We start from the raw sequence: 18797 nt of genomic DNA, 5'->3' as shown, positions 1-18797 counted from the left end.
CTCTCCTGTGCTATGCCTCCAGCCTCCCAACCATGATGTCCCTCTCCAAGGACTGATTCTTCCTTGCATGTCCAAAGTATGTCAGATGAAGCTTCAGAATCCTTGCCTCCAAGGAACAACCTGGTTTAACCCTCTCCAGGACAAACCTGTTTGTTTTCTTAGCAGTCCATGGTATATTCAATACTCTTCTCCAACACCACAGCTCAAAGGCATCAATTCTTCTATCATCCCTAGTCATTGTCCAGCTCTCTGACGCATAGCAAGTGATTGCAAAGACCATGGCCTGTATCAGGTGCACCTTCGTCTCCAGAGTGACATCATTATTCTTCAGTACTTTGGAGAGGTCACTAACAGCAGACTTTCACATCGCCATTCATCTTTTAGTTTCCTGGCTGCTGGTACCAAGAGTGTTGATATGGAGCCAAGCAGACTAAAGCTGTCAACAATCTCAACCTCTTCGCCATCTATCATGATGCTTCCATTTGACCCAGTGGTGAGAATTTTTGTTTTCTTGATATTGAGCCTCAGTCCATATTGACAGCTGCAGTCCTTGACCTTCTACAGCAAGCGCTTCATGTCCTTCTCAGTTTCAGGAAGCAGGGTCCTGTCATCTGCATAACAGATTGTTGATGAATCTTGCCCCAATCCTGATGCCCACATTTCTCTTCATACAGCCCAGCCTCTCGGATAATCTGTTCTGCATAAAGATTGAAAAGGTATGAAGATAGGACACATCCCTGGCATATACCCTTCCTAGTTTTGAACCATGCAGTGTTTCCTTGCTCTGTTCTGACGACTGCCTCCTGGTCCAAGTCTATGTTTCGTATTAGCATGATCAAGAGTTCTTATCAGAGTTAGCCACAGTTTGTTGTGATCCACGCAAATGCCTTTGCATAATCAATAAAGCACAGACATTCCTCTGGTATTCCCTGCTTTCTGCCAAGATCTGTCTAACATTAGCTACAATATCCCTAGTACCATGACCCCTTCTAAAGCCAGCCTACACTTTTGGCAGTTCTCTGTTGATACACTGTTCCAATCATTTTTGGATAATCTTCAGCAGAATCTTGCTTGCATGTGATATTAATGATACTGTTTGATAATTTCCACACTGTTGGATCACCTTTCTTTTGAATGGGAACAAATACAGATCTCTTCCAGTCAATTGGCCAAGTGGTTGTTCTCCAGATTTTTGGACACAATTTGGTGTGTACATCTAGGGCAGCATCTGTTAGTTGAAATATGTCAATTAGTATGCCATCTATTCCTTGGGCCTTATTTTTTTGCCAGTTCCTTCATAGCAGCTTGAATTCTTTCTTCATCACCATAGTTTCTTGCTCATATATTGTTTCATGAAATTCTTCTGTGCCTGCCAATTCCTTTCAGTATAGTGGCTCTGTATACTCTTTCTATCTTCGTGTAATACTTTCTGGATCATTTCATATTCTGCCCAAAGCATCCTTAAGTATTGAAATGTATCAGAACATATTATGAGTGCTCATTTGTGGGACCAGACATCAATGATATGCTTGTTAGTTACCCTTTCAATTAAAGAGCTTTGGAAGGAATTTTAGGAGTCCTAATGGTGGCACATAGCAACGACAGCAACCACAACAATGGCGTAGATAGAAGAACAAACAAATGGATACATCCAGAAGAACATCCAGTTAGAGCGCTTCTTGGAGACAAGGATGATGAAGCTTCATCTCACGTACTTTGCTTATGTTATTCGGAAGGGCTGCTCCTTGGAAAAGAACATCATGCTTGGCAAAGTGAAGGATCAATGAAAGAGAGGAAGACCCTCAAGGAGGTGATTGACATAGTGACAGCAGCAGTGGGTTTGACTATATTTGAGATGAGGAGGATGACACAGGATAGGATGGGGTTTAGATCCATTGTTCATTGGGTTGCTGTGTGTCATACTAAAGTCTACAGCACACTATAACAACAGGAGCTACATGGCACAGTGGTTAAGTGTTCGGCTGCTGAATGAAAGGTCAGTGATTCAAAACCACTAACCACTCAATGGGAGAAAAATGTGGCAGTCTGATTCTGGAAAGACTTCAAGCCTTGGAAACCATACGAAGCAGTTCTTATTTGTACTACATGGTTGTTTGGTTGGGAAGGAACGTTGGGGAAGCTTTGAACAGGTTCAGTCCTTGACCAGGATGTGTGTCATCTGCTGAATAGAAGACCAGTTAGGATTAAACTCATAGGTACTACTTATGAGCTGTCTGAACTTGGCCAAGTTATTTAATTTCATTCTGTTCCATTTCCTTGCCTTTAAATTGAGGATAATACAGTCTTTGAGCTTCCATGAAAAAAAAAAATAAAGCGTGGCTGTAAATAATTCATTTTGGGTGTAACTCTAGACCAGAGCTCAGTATTATTGATTCATTCATTCACTCATTCATTCAGTAGGCTGTGACCTCTGTATGTGGACAGGTAGTTTGCTCTCTTTGACGATCTCTGGTCACACTTCTTATGAAAACTTTTTAAACCAACAGATTCCTTTTTAAATCTTTGGCCTCTGAAATCTACTGGGCTCATTATATATAAACTCTCTTCCTGGTGGGGTGAGGGAGAAGTTCTTGTCTTTCCTTATACTTGTCTGCCCAGCATTTTAATTTGTTGTACAACCATGCATGGTAATCTTTAAATCACTCTCCCAATTGAGGTGATAAGAATCACAATTAATTAGGCTAACCTGTCAGAGATTAATAATAATCTTGCATTTTACTTATCTCTTAATTCCCTAGCTAGGTCATTAGAAGCAAAACTATAATGTCACTTAAGTTTAATAAGAAGATCTTGTCTGTTGTTTGGTTCCTATACCAATCTGTTGTGTAGTATCAAGATGAAGTAGGGACAAGATCTGGGATCCCTTTCATTTATTTTAAACTGTGGAGCAGCAGGAAAGATAAAGTGGAAGAAAAGAAATACAAAGAAATAAAGGCAAAGGCAGTTAAGAATATCTGGAAAGATTTCCTAACTTCTTAGTTAAAATTTGCTGACAACTCTTTTAATTCCTTCTCATTATCTATGTTACCTATGAAAGTAGTGTAGTTGTGGCTGAAGATTTATTTCCACATATACTCAACCTTTTTTCAGTTGCCCATATATTTTTTTTTCTCCCTGCCTTAAAAAAGGGGGGGGGCTTACTTCCTCCAAGTTAAACATAATTTATTACCCAATCATTCCAATTTCATTTTTCTTTCATATCCAGAAACTTAACGTGCAGTAATTCAAGTAGATGAGTATTGTAGCTTTTTTGGGGGCGGGGGGGAGGAAATATAATAAATTGAAAATAATGTGATCTTTTAATTTGACTATTGAAAAAACTCAGGTTGAGTCTGTGCAGACGTCCTCTATATTAAATATGCTTCGAGCTTGTCACCTTAAAAGAAGATTGAGGTCTTTGATTTTAATAGTTTCTGAGCTAAAGAAATGCCAGTGCAATTGGACATTTCAACAGTCTGTTAGTAATACTAATACTAAAAAGGATTACATGAATAATTCTGACACTAAAGAGAACTATCCATTAGTTTGTGCTTTCTTCATGCTAAACTTGCTGCCTACCAATCATATTCACAGAATCCATTTATTCCTCATTATGCTCACAGTGTTCCTATTTTGCAGAGGAAAAACCTGGAGTTTGAATTAATTTACAAAGTTTATGTGCAGTAAATGGTAAAACCAGGATTTAAGGCCAGTCTTTTGTGGTTTAAATGTGCCCTTTCACTTAACTTGTATATTTTGTTCCAAAATTACAGAACAGATCATAGGTACCTTCTTTTACTTGTTTTAGCATCATGAAACACCTAAGAAGAAAGACCTGGCAGTCCACTTCCCACTTCCCAAAGGTCACAGCCTTGAAAACTGGGGAGCAGTTCTGTTCTGCAACATTAGGCAGTACCATGCATCAGAGTTAATGCAACAGCATCTGTTTGTTTGGGGTGTTGTGTTGTGTTTTTTTTTATAGAATAAATTTTGTTTTTTATTTTAGCCTAAAAACACAGGCCAAACATTTACTGCAGTTTCGCCCATAGAGCTTAAGAAATATACTAGTTCTGAGTGTTGACTATTATCAGCATAAAGTATGAAGTTGCTTATAAGAAAGGAATTGGAATTTCTTCTTAGTACTTTGCCCACCAGGATGTACAATTCCCCCCCCCCCCGGAAACTCATGAGAGGAATCCTTTAAGACAGAAATAAAGTTGTGGTTCAGTACCGGTTAATAGGCAGACTAACATCTTGAGTTACTATTGATCCATCTTTTGCACATACACTTTCTCTTCTGTGTGTTTTTACTACATTTTATAAGGTAAGCGGCAGTTTTTCACACAGCGCCCCACCTCCCCGAGCTGCTTCCATCAGTAATGAAATACTTGGCTTGAACAGTGACTGGAGCCTCAGGATTTCAGCTTAAACTTTCTAGTCAACTCTGCCAGGCACTAACTCTAAAATACCCCTTTCCTCCCCCCGTCTTTTGATGAATGCCTCCAAAAGGTGCAGCTGTGTGCTGGTTTCATCTTGCACTTTGTAGCAGTGTTGGCATCACTTGAGGCAAGGAATGCCGTTCGCTCCCACACACCACCGGTGCCCGAGGACTGTTCGGGCCTGTCTGTGTTCGTGGTTTGGGGAGGGCCTAACGTTGGCAGAAGGCTCTCTGCTGTTTCATGTGATTGGTTGTCACCAGGGCAGAAAGCGAAAAATAGAACTAAGTGGAAAATCCAGCATTTGCTGTGTCATCAAGAATTGTGTCTACAACCTGGGACACCCAGTTCATCCGCATTCTTGTCAAGGTTGAAGGCTGGGTCCTCCTTCCTTTTGATTTAATGCATTGCCTGGCTTCACCACTTTTAGATGACTTTCTTCTTTTTGACCTGAGCAGTACTGATTTCTATTGATGAAAGTGTTCAGTGGAAAACTGGTGTTGGCTTATAGTACAGGAATCTCCAAATTCACCCAGATTCTTAGAGTGGACTTGGGTCTCCAGATTTTTGTGCTGTGCTGCAAGTAGAATCCCATACCACAAAGTCTTCCGTCAAAAAGACTCATAGATCTTGCCAGAAGGTGTTATCTAGGGAGAATTTATATGTAAACCTTGGGAAGATTGTGCTTTGATAATTGTTAATTGGTGGTGGTTGTCTGGTAGTGTCGAATCAGCTCCTAGCGGATCAACATAATAACCTTGTGGACAGTTTGGGGGTTGCTTTTGAGTTCTAGTGTGTGTCAGTTCATAAAGCAGTATGATAATAGGGTGCTTCGGGATTGACTTTTAAAAATGGCTTGTCAGATTTAGTAGTCCTCCTAGCACATGGCCATTTCCTGTTAGAGTTTCTAATATGGATTCTAATGAAAAAGTAAACATCAGTCTATGGTATTGAATGGAATTAAAGGCACAATTGACTCTAGGATTGTTGTAAAAATGAGTATTTTGCCTTAGAATCCTTCTGAGACTTTAATTGTTGCGCTTATTGCTCAAAGTAGATCTGACCCATTGTTTAGCCTTTTGCATAGGGCTTTTGCATATGCTGTGTCTATTTTTTTTTCTGTGTCTAAATTTTTTAAAGGGAAATAGACTGAATCAGACAGATTGCACTAAGAAAATGGAAATTCTGGAATTGTTATAAAACATTTTTTCCTCTCTGCTAAATTTGTGTCTTAAAACTTTTATTGCAAATCTCAGTTAGCTGTGATGATTCCAACATTTGTGTCATACAGTATTTTTTTTTACTATTAAAAATGGAGTAGTACGTTCATTCAAGATATTATAAAAAGAATCTTTCTATTTTCTAATAATCATTGGTATCAATTGGAAACCCATTCATAGCTAAATCTTCTAGCTGGTCTTTAGAGGTTGTAAATTACTTGGGACACGGGAGGCGATTGCCCATCTTTCTCCCACAGAATAGTTGGTACATTCCAGCCATAAACTTTTGGGTTGACTGTATAACCCCTTACCATTGTAGCTCCCTAGTCTCCAATACATGTGCCTCATTTTTTATTTAGTCTTTTTTTAAAATTTTTTTTTCCATTTTTTAATTTAGTCTTTTTTGGATCATTTGTTGTACAATTCGAGAAAAGCCCAGTGTTCTCACCGTACCTAATAGTTATCACATTTTTTTCAGAAACTCTGTGTGATGCTTAGAGGAGTGGAAAAAAAATAAAATGATATTTTGGAGTGCCATGTGCTGTAGGTGGTGATGGGGCTTAGACACTCTCTGGTGAATTCCACCTGTTGGCACTGGCAGCCACCCCATTGTACAGAGCGGAACTGCTCTGGGGGTTTTCAAGGCCGTGACCTTTCAGAGCACATTGATCCCTTAATGGCTAGGCCTGCTTCCCAGGTGCCTCAGTGAGTTCAGGTCACCACCATTCAGCTACTAGTGAAGTGTTTAACTGTTTCACCACTGAGGGAGTCCAGTTTAACTACCTCCCCTCCAAAGACACCTTGAAAGAACCAAGGAAACAGGTAATGTTTTTCTTTTCTTTTTTTTTCTTTTTCTTTTTTAAAGCTGAAGTGAAGAAATAGATTTTATGTGCACCTTTTGCCCACCCACCAATGTAACAGCTGTCTGGTGTGTGTTTCACTCATAATTAGGTGAACTCTTTAATTATCATTAATTTAACTTTCAAATGTGCCCACAGAAGTGATCGTGTTGATAAGATTATGGAAGGAGATAAACTTTGCTTTATCAAGTAATTTTGGTTTTGGTTGCTGCTATGGAAAAGGGTTCTTTTTCTCTCTCTTCCTAATTTAAAAAAAAAAAAAAAAGCCAAGTTGACCAGAAGCCTGTATCATTTATAAGAGAAGGGTGATTGTAGTGTACCATCGAGTTAGAATCAACACATAGTTGACACTCCAGCAGGTTTTCAGTGGCAGTAAATTGCATGGAAGAGGATTACCCATTTTGTTCCTGTGGCACAGCTGGTGGATTCAAACCATGTACCTTTGCATTGGCAGTGCAGTTCCTTACCCCCTAGCCACCAGAGCTCCAATTACATGAATTGGATAAGCACAGTATAGATTTATGTTGTTGTGTGTCTGCTTTTAATCTTTGGGATGGACTAAGAATTTTAAGTTTGCAAGGACTGACACGACAGATTTGACACAGTGACGGCTTCAGTGGGCTTGATCATGGCAGAGATTGTGAGGCTGGCATGAGATAGGGTAGGGTTTTGATCTCTTGTTCAGAGGGTCTCTGTGAGCCATTGTCGACTTGATGGCACCCAACAGCAGCAGCAACAACGATGAGGAGAGGCGGTATTTTTTTGAGAAACAGAATTGCCTGAAGTCAGTTCCTTCTCATGCTGGCCCTGTTTGTGTGTGTCAGAGTAGATGCGTACTTCACAGGTTTTACCATTCCTGGTTCTACAGAAGATACAAATCACAAGGCCTTTCTTCTGGCGATCCTCTGGGTGTGTTGTAAACCTCCTACATTTCAGTTAATAGCTGAGCATGTGGAACAGTATCACTCAAAGGCATCGGAAACATCAACCCTCACTACCATCCAGTCAGTTCTGATTTGTCGTGACCGCCATTGGATTTCCAAGGCTGCCTCATCCTTCCTTCCAGAAGTGAGGAGTGGCTAGTGGATTTGAACCACTGACCTTTCACTTAGCAGCCCATTATAGTGAGACCTAGGAAACCAGGCTGCTCCTTGGAGGCAAGGATTCTGCAACTCCGTCTGACATACTTTGTGCATATTGCGGGAGGGGAAGACCTTCGATGAGATGGATTGATTCAGTGACTGGGATAATGGGAATAAGTGTGTCAGAAACAGTAAGGTTGGCTCAGAATAGAGCCGCGTTCAGAGCTGTTGCACATAGGATCTCTGAGTCACAGGCTACTTGACGGCACATAACAGGTAACATTTCTCAGTCATCTACATTTGTATTATCCTTCTACTACAAATGAAAACACTGTGAAAGATCACTCTGAAGGTCTTAAGAGCAAGGATGTCTGCTTAAAGCCATGGTATTTTCCGTTACTTCCTATGAATTTGAAAGTTGAATAGGAAATAAAGAGGATGGAAGAATTGATATCTTGGACTTGTAATGTTCTCAAAGAATACCGACTATCCCATGGACTGTCAGAAGAACAAACAAATCTGTTTTGGAGGAGGTGCAACCAGGGAGCTCTCCTTAGAGGCAAAGACGGTGAAACTTCGTGTCACATGCTTTTAGCATGTTGCCAGGAGGAGCTAGTCCTTATAAAAAAGGCATCATATGGGGAAAGATGGAGGAGTGAAAGAAAGGAAGATCCTTCCCACAAAGATTGACACAGTCTCCATAACATGGATCCAAGCAGAGCAGAGATCATAAGGATGACGTGGGAAAGGGCACCGTTCAAATCTATTGTTCATAGGATTGTTAATGAGATGCAGTGGACTCCACATTAACATTACTTATGTTGCTAATATATTTTGTGCAGTGCAGCAGGCATTTAGGGGAGCAGGTAGGGTACTTTTATCAGGAAGATAAAAGGAAGTGGTCTTTAGTATATTTGCAGACATGAAATCCTGCCTGCTTCCATTTTATAGTATTTGTAAACATTTCATGATAGTTTTAATTAAGCAGATCATGTGAAACTTTGAAGGCGTGTATATTACCCACTGCCATCGTATAGGTCTCAGTTTATAACTCTCTCCCTTGGGTCTCTGAGGTTGTAAATCTTTATGGGAGGAGACTTTCTCCTGAGTTGCCCATGCGTTGGTTAGCAGCCAACTCAATGCTGTACTACTCAATACACTGTACTACTTTGAATATTATAATATACTTCTTTGAATATTAAGTGCTTTTACACTTGCATATTAACATTTAGTGATTTGGATAGTGCTGGACTTTTTAAATGGTTGGCCACATAGCATTGGTTATTGGTTCAGACCTACCAATTCCTTCACTGGAGGAAGATGTGGTAATCTGCTTCTGTAAAGATTTGCAGCCTTTCTAAGGGCTTCTAGCCCTGCAGAAGAGTTCTGCTCTGTCCTTCACAGTCAGTATGAGTTGCCATTGACTCAGTGGTGTTGGAAAGAAAGAAAATGGGTTACCAGCCTTAAACATAGTACTTAAATATAGAGAAGGGACTAACCTTCTCTGAAAGCTCTAATTTAGGAAGTTTGGAATGGCACCCCAAATCCATCTTCTTAACACATTCTCTACGTAATCCTTAGACATGGGCAAGAGTGGGAAACAGTGGAAAGATGAAGTTCTTGCTTAGCTGTCATCACAGGGTCTAGGGAGTTAATGGCATGCCTGGTCTATGTTTATAAAGTACAAAATGTATTCGAGTGATGTTGCAATAGGACAGGTTCACCCACAACACCGAGTGGTAAACTTTGTATGCCTAACCTGAGATGTTATTTAGCCCTGAGGTTTGATACTGTGTCTGCAGAGATGGCTTTATAGCCCGTTGGCATCTTTTGGGAGTCCCTGGTGATCTACTTCTCAAAAATCAACCCTTGAAAACCTTCCAGAGCACACTTCTGCTCTAGTACGCCCAGGGTCACTGCGAGGCAGCGTGGCCTTGATGAGAGCTGCTCAGGCTCAGAATCTTCCTTCTGCCGTTGACCAAATGTGCGCTTGCTCAGGCTATAAGGCTGCACTTCCCATTACTGTAGCTGCAGCCACATAGCACACACTTCACTCACTATTGTTATCAAGCTAGAACTGGTCCAGGGTTGACCCTCCAGTGGGTTTTCCAGAGGCCGTAAATCACATGGGAGATTGCCCATCTTTCTTCCGCAGAGCAGCCAGTGGGTTCAAACAGCCACATAGAGCTAGAGCTGTTTAAGTCATCAAAAAGTAAAAATTCAGTTCCTCAGGCTCCTATTGCAATCTGAAAAAGTCTTAAGCTAGAAGGTTTAAATTTAGCAAAACCAGTCATGGTTTTTTGACAGTAACCTGAAATCCCAGTTTACTAAGGCATTTTAGTTTTGCCGTGTGAAAGAAGCCCTGGTGGAATAGTGTGGGCTGCTAACCAGTAAAGGTCAGTGGTTCAAATCCACCAGCTTCTCCTTGGGGAGATAAATGAAGGAATCTCCTCCCAATAATATTTTATATCTCAGAAGCCTGATTGCCAACAGCATCACAGCTTGTTTTGGACTTTGTTACACTATTATTTTCAGCATGAAAATGTGTGGTTTTACCAAGTTTCTAAATCTTAAAGAGGCATAGAGCCAAACTGGTAGAGGAAGGATGTAGAGTTTAAATTTGTGTATTATTCCTTTAACATGCCCATATTTTACTTTAAAATATTAAAAGAAGCAGTTCTACAAAATGGAAAAAAAAAAAAAAGAAGCCTGATTGATGGAGGGTCACCATGAGTCTGAATCAACTCACAGTAGATATGGAGTTTGTATGGTGAATCTGGTGAGATTAACTCATAATACTTGAAACATGGACTTCATTTGAAATTAACTTTCATGGCTTGTAATAAAAGAGTTCCTTCTGTTGAGGTTTAAAGGCTCTGAAACCTGGTATGGAAGGGGCCCCTGTGAGTTGAACTCAATTCATTGACAGTGCGTTTGAATTTTAATAAAGAAACATGTGGCTAAAATCTCACAGACACCTAACTGCAAATAGTTATTTTTTTAAAACTTAAATTCATATCGACTGTTCTGAGATAAGCATGTGTTGTGAAGAGCTTTCACATATGTAAAGCTATTTATCGATAGGTAATAAATAGATTATGTGCAGTTTTTTCAGGGCTGCTCTTTCCTCGCCTTTCACAACTCGAGAACTTTGAGGTGAATACATTTAGCTCCCTCTTCTGGCATACCACGAGAAAGATATTTTTACTTGGAAAAAATTTCATATTATTGTGGAGTGTGTGTACTTGGAAAGCAGTATTAGAGAAAGTTATTGGTGAGTCTCATCAAATTATTATAGAGTTGAGGTGTTTTTTTTCTTCTTTTGTAGTATTGTAATTGGTAAACATTCAAATGAAGCCTGAAGAATCTATTTAGGAAAACTTAACATTTCTTCCAGTACTAACAGGCCAAAATACATTTATGCAAATTAAAGAGTCGCCTAAGGTTGCATGAGAACTTTTGTGTCTCAAGTGGACAGTAATTCTTTGTATTGGCCTTCATAGCTGACACTAGGCCCATCTTGACATCTATGCTACATACCTTGTGGATGAACGTTCAGATCAATACAACAATTCAGATCAAATTAAAACAATAAAGTTGTAAATTACATCAACACGTTGTTCTATACAGTCTAATCTGTCCTCTAGTGGGGTAATTTCTGGTGTATTGTGAATCTGTTTATGTTGACTCTTCATATTTCAGACATAGACTTAACTTGGAACTTAAAAGGCTTAAAAGAAATAATTCCTCCTGTAAAAATCTGAACCCAGAGACTAGATCTGAGATTGAAGTTCTTGGCCATATCAGCACCCTGCCCCTGAACAGGGCATTGTGGGGGAAACTGACACTGGGACCAGCCCTGACTACACCACAAGGGTCTGGCACATCCAAATCTATTCTATTAGCAGCCTCTTCCCTGGGGAAGAGACCATGTGGACAGAGAGTTCTGAGATTCTTGATCCCTATTCAAGTAGCCCTGGTGACAACAGTTAAATACTAAGCTGCTAGCCAAAAGGTTTGCAGTTCAAGCCACCAGCTGCTCTTCAGGGGAAAGGTGACAGTCTGCTACCATGAAGAATGCAGCTTTGGAAGTACTATGAAGTAGTTCTCTCTTATGTAGTCTCACTGTGTATTGGAATCAACTCAGTACCAGTGGGCTTGGGTTTTGAGGTAAGTAGTTTAAGTGTCTGCTAGGACAGAGGAAGCAGACATGTCTTCTAGCCCTAAAACCTCATCACACTTCGATGAGAGGCAGAAAGGAGCCTTCACAAGCACAGCGTACAGGATAGGGGGCTTTCATGCTTGGTTAAGAGTTTATCCCTGTCAGATATAATGAAATGATCTTATATTGAGATTGTTTTGATTGTTGTCTAACGTACTAGTTGTCCTGAATTCAATCCAGCTCATCATGGTGTGTTGTTTGTTTGCAGCTTTGACGCTTCCGGATCTTGCGGAACAGTTTGCCCCTCCTGACATCGCTCCCCTGCTTCTTGTCAAGCTAGTGGAAGCCATTGAAAAGAAAGGTAATCAGACGGGAGGAGGGAATCTGTTAGCTCCTCATTGCACTTCATATTCATCTTTTGGGCCTTCATTAAATTAATTTCTCCCTCCCCGCTATGGGTAGGTACTCAACTAAACACACAGACTGTTTGTAATAATCTTGATCTGTGATTTCTTACTCTAGGCTAACATGGAGGGACTGTTTGGAAACCATATTAAATAATCCATAATTTAATAAATATAATTAACTTCCTTCTCAGTGCTCAGATGAGTTGGCCAAGATTATTAACATGCCAGAGAAGATTAATAGTAGGAGCTGACTTCCAAGAATATTTGGTACACATCTAGAATAGATACTGGATGGAAACTGGAATGTCTTTCTGGCAGTAGGCTCCCAGGTTCTCCAGAGAGCTACGCCTTGCATACAGAGTCTGTTTTGTATCGTAGGTCTGGAATGTTCAACTCTATACAGAACACAGAGCTCCAGCAGCCCTGCAGAATTACGACAGCTTCTTGATTGTGGTAAGTGCCAAGGGACTAGAAGTGCAAATAAGAAAATAATTTCTTACCCTATCATAGCAGGTAATGGGCACACAATAAAAAAATTGCACTTAAGCCATGCAGTGCCCTTGAGTTCTGACCCACACTAGGTCCTTCAGCCCTATTACAGTGCCCGTGCCAACCTTTGACATTTAACCTCCTGAGCTGAGATGTGAGTGTGCACATACCTGCCTGCAGCCACGTGGACAGTCACCACAGAGAGCCCTGAGCCGCAGGGTCCTACACAAATCACAGAAGCAGCAACCTTTGGGGATTTGTTTGTTCTTCGTGTCTTCTGTCCGTGTCTGCTGTCCCTTTTCTCTGATCCAGCAGTTGGCTTCTTCAGATCAATCAGAATCAGTTAAAAACTGTGGTTTAACAAATGTCTTCCCTGCCTCATGGTTCCTTTCTTTTTCCCTCCTCTTTCTTTCTTGCCTTTATCTCTTTCTTTTTCTTTCTCATTCCATACTTTCACTAATATCATGTTTTAGTTTCACCAGAGTGCTGATAAAAACAACTCTCTGGGAAGCTTTAGAGAAGGCCATCCTTTGGTTTGTTGTCATTATATGGTCCCGAGGAGAGACAGATAGTTAAGGACTCACATACTAACTGAAAGGTTGGCAGTTCATGCCCAGCCAGAGGCACTTCTGAAGAAAGGTGTGATCAGCTTCCCCAAACCCACAACCTTGTTTACCTTTTGAAGCTGCTTCTAATATATGGGGTCTTTGTGAGGCAAGATCAACTTGACAGCACCTGGTTTGGCTTGGAGATTTTGGTTTTATGATGGTGTAAATGTTTCCACTCTGTCTGTTCTCAGACTACTGACGTGATATCATCGAACATGAGCTGCAGAGAGCCGAGGACAGTTGGCTGTTGTCAGCTACCACAAGCCGACTTTAGCACACCATGGATAGGATGCTTAACTCATTCAGCCAAGTAGTGGCTTTTACTTGACCTCCTCTTCCTTGCTGTACAGAACAAACTGTACAAGTGTGAGCCAGCTAACAGGTGACACTAGTCATCATACCAGCCAGTCAACTTCTAGAATTTCTCAGATCCTTCATTTCTCACCCTCTCAGCACATTTTTTTCCTTTTCAGAATGATTTTTTACTTCATCTAATTTAAAATTAATTTGAAGATTTGAACCAGAGAGAGTAAAACCAACTGGAAGAAGCCTCTTCAGAAATAGAAAATTATACTAAGATGACTCAAATATATTTAGTTAATGAGAGCTGAAACGTGTGTAAATTTTAAAGGCAGCTTATGAAACTTTCTAGAAAAAAATGTACCTCTGAGAGGAAAGGAAATGGGATCTTTGTGACTGGATCAGCTCACTTGAAATGCTTAGATCACATGTCTGAAGCTATAAAATTTATAAGAAATCTTTTTTGGTTTACTCTTGTGTTTCTGGTCTTTCTCCACAGTTAGTAACTGAAAACTAACTGGTAGAAAACTCAAGATGAAAGTATTTGTATTTCTAAATAGATGTACCAGAGTATGAAGGGAACACTGAGTTTTGTCTTTGGCCAGTTGAAATAGAAATTTATGTTTTGGTTAGAGATTTGGTCTTACTGAAAAAGACACAGGAAATGTTTAGAGATCAGAAACCTTCGAAATGGGAGTTATTTGAAAAATAGTGGTTAGGTTTTTAATGTGACCAAGTACAAAGTGATGCCGTTTAGCTTAAAAAAAAAAAAGTAAAAAGATAAAAACATCTTCACACCACCAGTGACATGCGGTAAAGAGCCCAAATTCACGTCAGCAGTGTTTTTGTTTTGATGACCAGCTTTTCTTCCCTGTTGAGATCAGCATATACATGTAGAAAATGGCTTTTATTTGGTTTCTGTGATATAAAAATTAGTTTATTGGCAAAACATAAATAAACATTGATATAAAAATTTGTTTATTGGCAAAACATAAATAAACATTGTCATTGTCCAAACTTGTGAGTAGACCCAATGGTCCAGTTTGTTATTGTCATTATTTTAATCATTAAATAGTAGTCACCTCCTGCGGAGTGCCTCACTGCTATCAAGCTTATTCTGGGCCTGCAGATCTATTAAATGAGGTCTACAAAGGAACAGTGTTTGATAAATAGTTGGTGACTGCGGAGTCTTCCTATCATGCACACACAGCTTCATCTGACAGTTAACACTAGTAGTTGCTTTATTTGTAATATAGATTCTTTATACAGAATCCTAGTATTGCCCTTGTTAATAGTACCTCTGGTTAATTGTTGGTAGGACATTTAAGTGATTTCATTTGCCTCTTCACCTTTAGCAATTTTTTTCTTCAAAATGACCCGCCCACATTTTATGCCAAACTGAATTTTCTCAGAGCTTTGTAGGGTTTCTAAGTGATTATCTTTCATAAGATCTGCCTAGTTAATGAGGCAAATCTGGTTTATGATAATGATGTGTCTAAGAGAATTTATGTAGCTCCATCTCAAGCTGTGGTGATTTATACCACCTCAGGCTCATGGGTATCCAGGATAACACCTTCTACACACTCACACTCAGACACCTTGGAATAAGCTCTGATGCCTCCTCAATCTGTCCTAGATCTCCAGCCAGTTCAGTCAATCACTGAGTTGTTGGGTCTTGATATGCCTGGCACTCTTTTTTCCTTCTTTTGAATCCAGACACCATGACAGGTCTTCACTTGGCCAAAATGAGTGTCTCCACATCCAGCAACATGTATTCCTTAGCTCTTTCACTCTCATTCATTTCCGTACAGTCAGACTGACCCGCCGTTGTTTTTCATAGAGTATAAATTGCGTGAGAAGAAATAGCCCATCTTTCTTCCATGGAGCTTCTGGTAGATTCTACCTGCCAGAGAGACATAGCTTGTGAGTTAGCAGTGTGACTCCCAGTGGGCAGCACTATAACAGAAATACCACAAGTGGATGACTTTAACGAAGACGTGTGTCCTCCTACACTGTAGGAAGCTAGATGTCTGACACTATAATGATGGCATGAAGGCTTTCTTTTCCTTTGCTCTGGAGGAAGGTGCTTGTCTCTTTTTCATTTCTATTTTTTGCAATCATGGTGACGTCATGACACTCATCTCCACCCACACCCACTGATTGTGACCAGCTGGACAGTTATAAGGGGTTACGGTGGGATCCAGCTCCCTTACCCTCAGCCACTTGCTTACTCTCTTCTAAATCAAAAGAGATTGGTTTTTAGAAGGTATCCCCTCCTCCTAATAGAGAGAGAGAGAGAGAGAGAGAAAGAGAGAGAGAGAGTGTGTGTGTGTGTGTGTGTGTAAAATAATATATACAACCATAGGATAGGATTTGGGATTTACAACACATATTTTAGGGAGTCACAACCCATCCATAACAACTCTTTCCTTATTCTTGTACCACAAGTAATTAAGCTGTATGAGATTTCATATTTTATCTGCCCACCCTCCTGTTCTCTTGCCTACGACTTGAGTCCCCTGATCATTTTCCTCATGCTTTTTCATTACTGGTATGCATCTTTCTGCCCCATCTGCCTTTCCTGTGCCTCTTCTGGTGTCTTAGATGCTCATGGCCATTCCAGCCTCCAAAACCTTGTTTTTCTGTGTGGCACTGCACCGTTTTTCGGCCGTCAGTGCTGAAAGCACCTCACCGTTGGGGGCAGTGCTCAGAATTTTGAGTTGGTGTCACCAGTAAGTAAATTGCTTCGACTCTTTCCTTGGTGAGAAATTTACTGGGCAGGCATGCTTGTATCTGAGATAATTCAGTTAGATTAATAATGACCCAGTCAGGGGTGGGAGGACAAGTGACAATGTTTCTGAAAATGTTAAAATTATTTTTATGGATCATAATTTTAATCTTGATTGCTAAATTCTGTAATATCTTTATACTTTATTAGTCATTCTGTTGCTTTAAATTTTCATTACTTTTTTTTATCTACTGATAATAACACATTTATTTTAGTTAATGTACTGCCTATTAGAGAACATGTAAATATTTCCACATTTTGTTGGATCACCTTTTTTGGGGTAAATTTTCATTACTTTTAAGAGACAGTATTTATCAACTCAAGTTTTCAGAAAGCGAGATATTTAGAATTTTCCAGTTGAAATTTTAGGATATACTGACAATGGATAAAATTGTGTCCACCCAAAATGTGGTAACTTGATGAGGCCATAATTCTTCATGGTTTGGTAGTTATGTAATGATTTCATTATCTGCCATGATTATATCTGTCAATCAGTTATAAATTAAGGTGGGATCCAGGACCATTAGTCAGTCACAATCCTGATCCCATATAAGAGGAGTTTCCCTAGGATGTGGCCTGCGTCATAAGTTATCTTTTAAGAGATAACGGAGAAGCAGACATAGAAGGAGGGGCTCTACTACTACCAAGAATGAAGAATTGGGATCAGAACACATCCTTTAGACACAGAGTCTCCATGCTGAGAAACTCCTCGATCAGGGGGATGTTGATGCCAAGACATATGTAGATCTTCACTGGGCCCACCAGTGTTGAAAATAGACAGAGACCTTCCTCTAAAGCCAACAGAGAGAAAAGGCCATCCTCTAGAGCCAGAGGGCTAAACTAAGAAAAAGAAATGTGTTTGTTAGAGTCATACATTTGGACTATTCCTGTTATAACAGCACTGTATTGATCTACCTCTTAATCAGATTCTTCTTTAACAGGGCAGACCTCCAGATAATGTTTAGAGATGTTTAGGGGGCAATATTTTTTCTTGCCCCAAAGTAAGGGCTATGCCAGTGCCATTTTGGACATGCTAGATGCTAACAATTGTGGAACCATCCTACACAAAGGACATTTACTCCCCCCCAAGAAAAGCAATCCATTTGAGATGCTCACTAACAAATTATCAACTATATAAACATATTTTTTTTTTGTCATCTATTGCTTCCTGTCTGATACCACATTTGTATAAAACAATTCAGGAAATAAACTGACCCAATAAAATGTGTGCAGAAAACCTTATTTATCCCCTGCCCCTTTTTTCATAGATGCCACCTCCTTGGACTTGGAAATGATTGATGTACAAGTTTTAGCAGATGCCTTCAAACGCTATCTTCTGGATTTACCAAATCCTGTCATTCCGCTGGCCGTATACAGTGAGATGATTTCTTTAGCTCAAGGTTTGTTTTTTTACTTCTGAAAGCCCCACTGAATGTACTATATGTCGAGAAGTTTGTGAACGCTCTGAAAGCGCGTAGATAGTTTAGAAAATGGCAGTAGTAGCCTCGCCCTGTTCCTCACAGTCACCTCAGGTCCCCTTACAGGGCATCACGTAGAGACCTAGACTCTTGTTTGCTTGGGGAAATTTTCTGCATGTTGAAATGGCTAATTGTTAACCTTTTATCAGGACTAGCAAAGTTCATTATATGAGTGAAGGACACCCTGTTCCGAGTGGCTGTGTCAGGTTCAGGGAACCAGGGCTTGGTCCCAGTGACAGTGGGTGTGCTGCTTCTCTGCATGGCCATTACAGATGTGTTGAAGAGAGAGGACGTTCAGCTCAGTTATAGGTGCAGTTTGGGGACAGGAAATTGTGGCTCATAACCTTCAAAGTTAAAACCTGTGTTCCTTATCTGATGCTCCTCTGAGTTAGCCAATCACACGTGGAAGGCAGACGTCTGCCAGAACGCCCTGAGCATTAGTGGTTTCTTGCACCCAGAGACTCTTGCATTTCCATTTAACTTGATATTTTTCTACTTTCACACAATGCATTTTCTAATGAGAAGAACAAACATGTATTGTGTGCTTTTTCTGATATCTTCATTTAAACAACAACTGTGGCTAGGCGAGAGAGCAGGGATTTTCTAGGTGTTTTTGTGTTTTGGGTTTTTTTTTTCCCTTTTCTGATACCTAGAACAATATTTTATTGTTATCTCCCTCCTTTTCTCTCTCTCTCTCTTTGGAAATTTGTAGAAGTACAAAGCTCCGAAGAGTATACCCAGCTGTTGAAGAAGCTCATTAGATCTCCTAACATACCTCATCAGTATTGGCTTACACTTCAGTATTTGCTGAAACATTTCTTCAAGCTCTCTCAAACCTCCAGCAAAAACCTCTTGAATGCAAGAGTACTCGCTGAAATTTTCAGTCCTATGCTCTTCAGATTCCCAGCAGCCAGGTAAGTGAAAGAAAGAAGAAGAAATATGTGCTTTGGGGGTGGTAAAGAGAATC

General features: G+C 40.1%; 1 protein-coding gene across 1 annotated transcript in view; it reads left to right on the top strand.

The window, feature by feature from the left end:
* Positions 1-18797, top strand: part of LOC102875790 (phosphatidylinositol 3-kinase regulatory subunit alpha-like) — an 88447-nt gene that overhangs the window by 48284 nt on the left and 21366 nt on the right. The window contains exons 2-5 of the mRNA XM_006902246.1: positions 12029-12121; positions 12546-12620; positions 17621-17752; positions 18543-18744. Of these exons, the coding sequence (XP_006902308.1) occupies positions 12029-12121; positions 12546-12620; positions 17621-17752; positions 18543-18744 (502 nt within the window). The remainder of the gene's footprint in view (positions 1-12028; positions 12122-12545; positions 12621-17620; positions 17753-18542; positions 18745-18797) is intronic.

This window comes from Elephantulus edwardii, unplaced genomic scaffold (genome assembly GCF_000299155.1).
Source record: "Elephantulus edwardii isolate Elephantulus edwardi_28Jun2011 unplaced genomic scaffold, EleEdw1.0 scaffold00386, whole genome shotgun sequence".
NCBI lineage: Eukaryota > Metazoa > Chordata > Mammalia > Macroscelidea > Macroscelididae > Elephantulus > Elephantulus edwardii.
The sequence above is the reverse complement of the archived record's forward strand: the minus strand, read 5'-3'. Positions and strand labels throughout refer to the sequence as shown.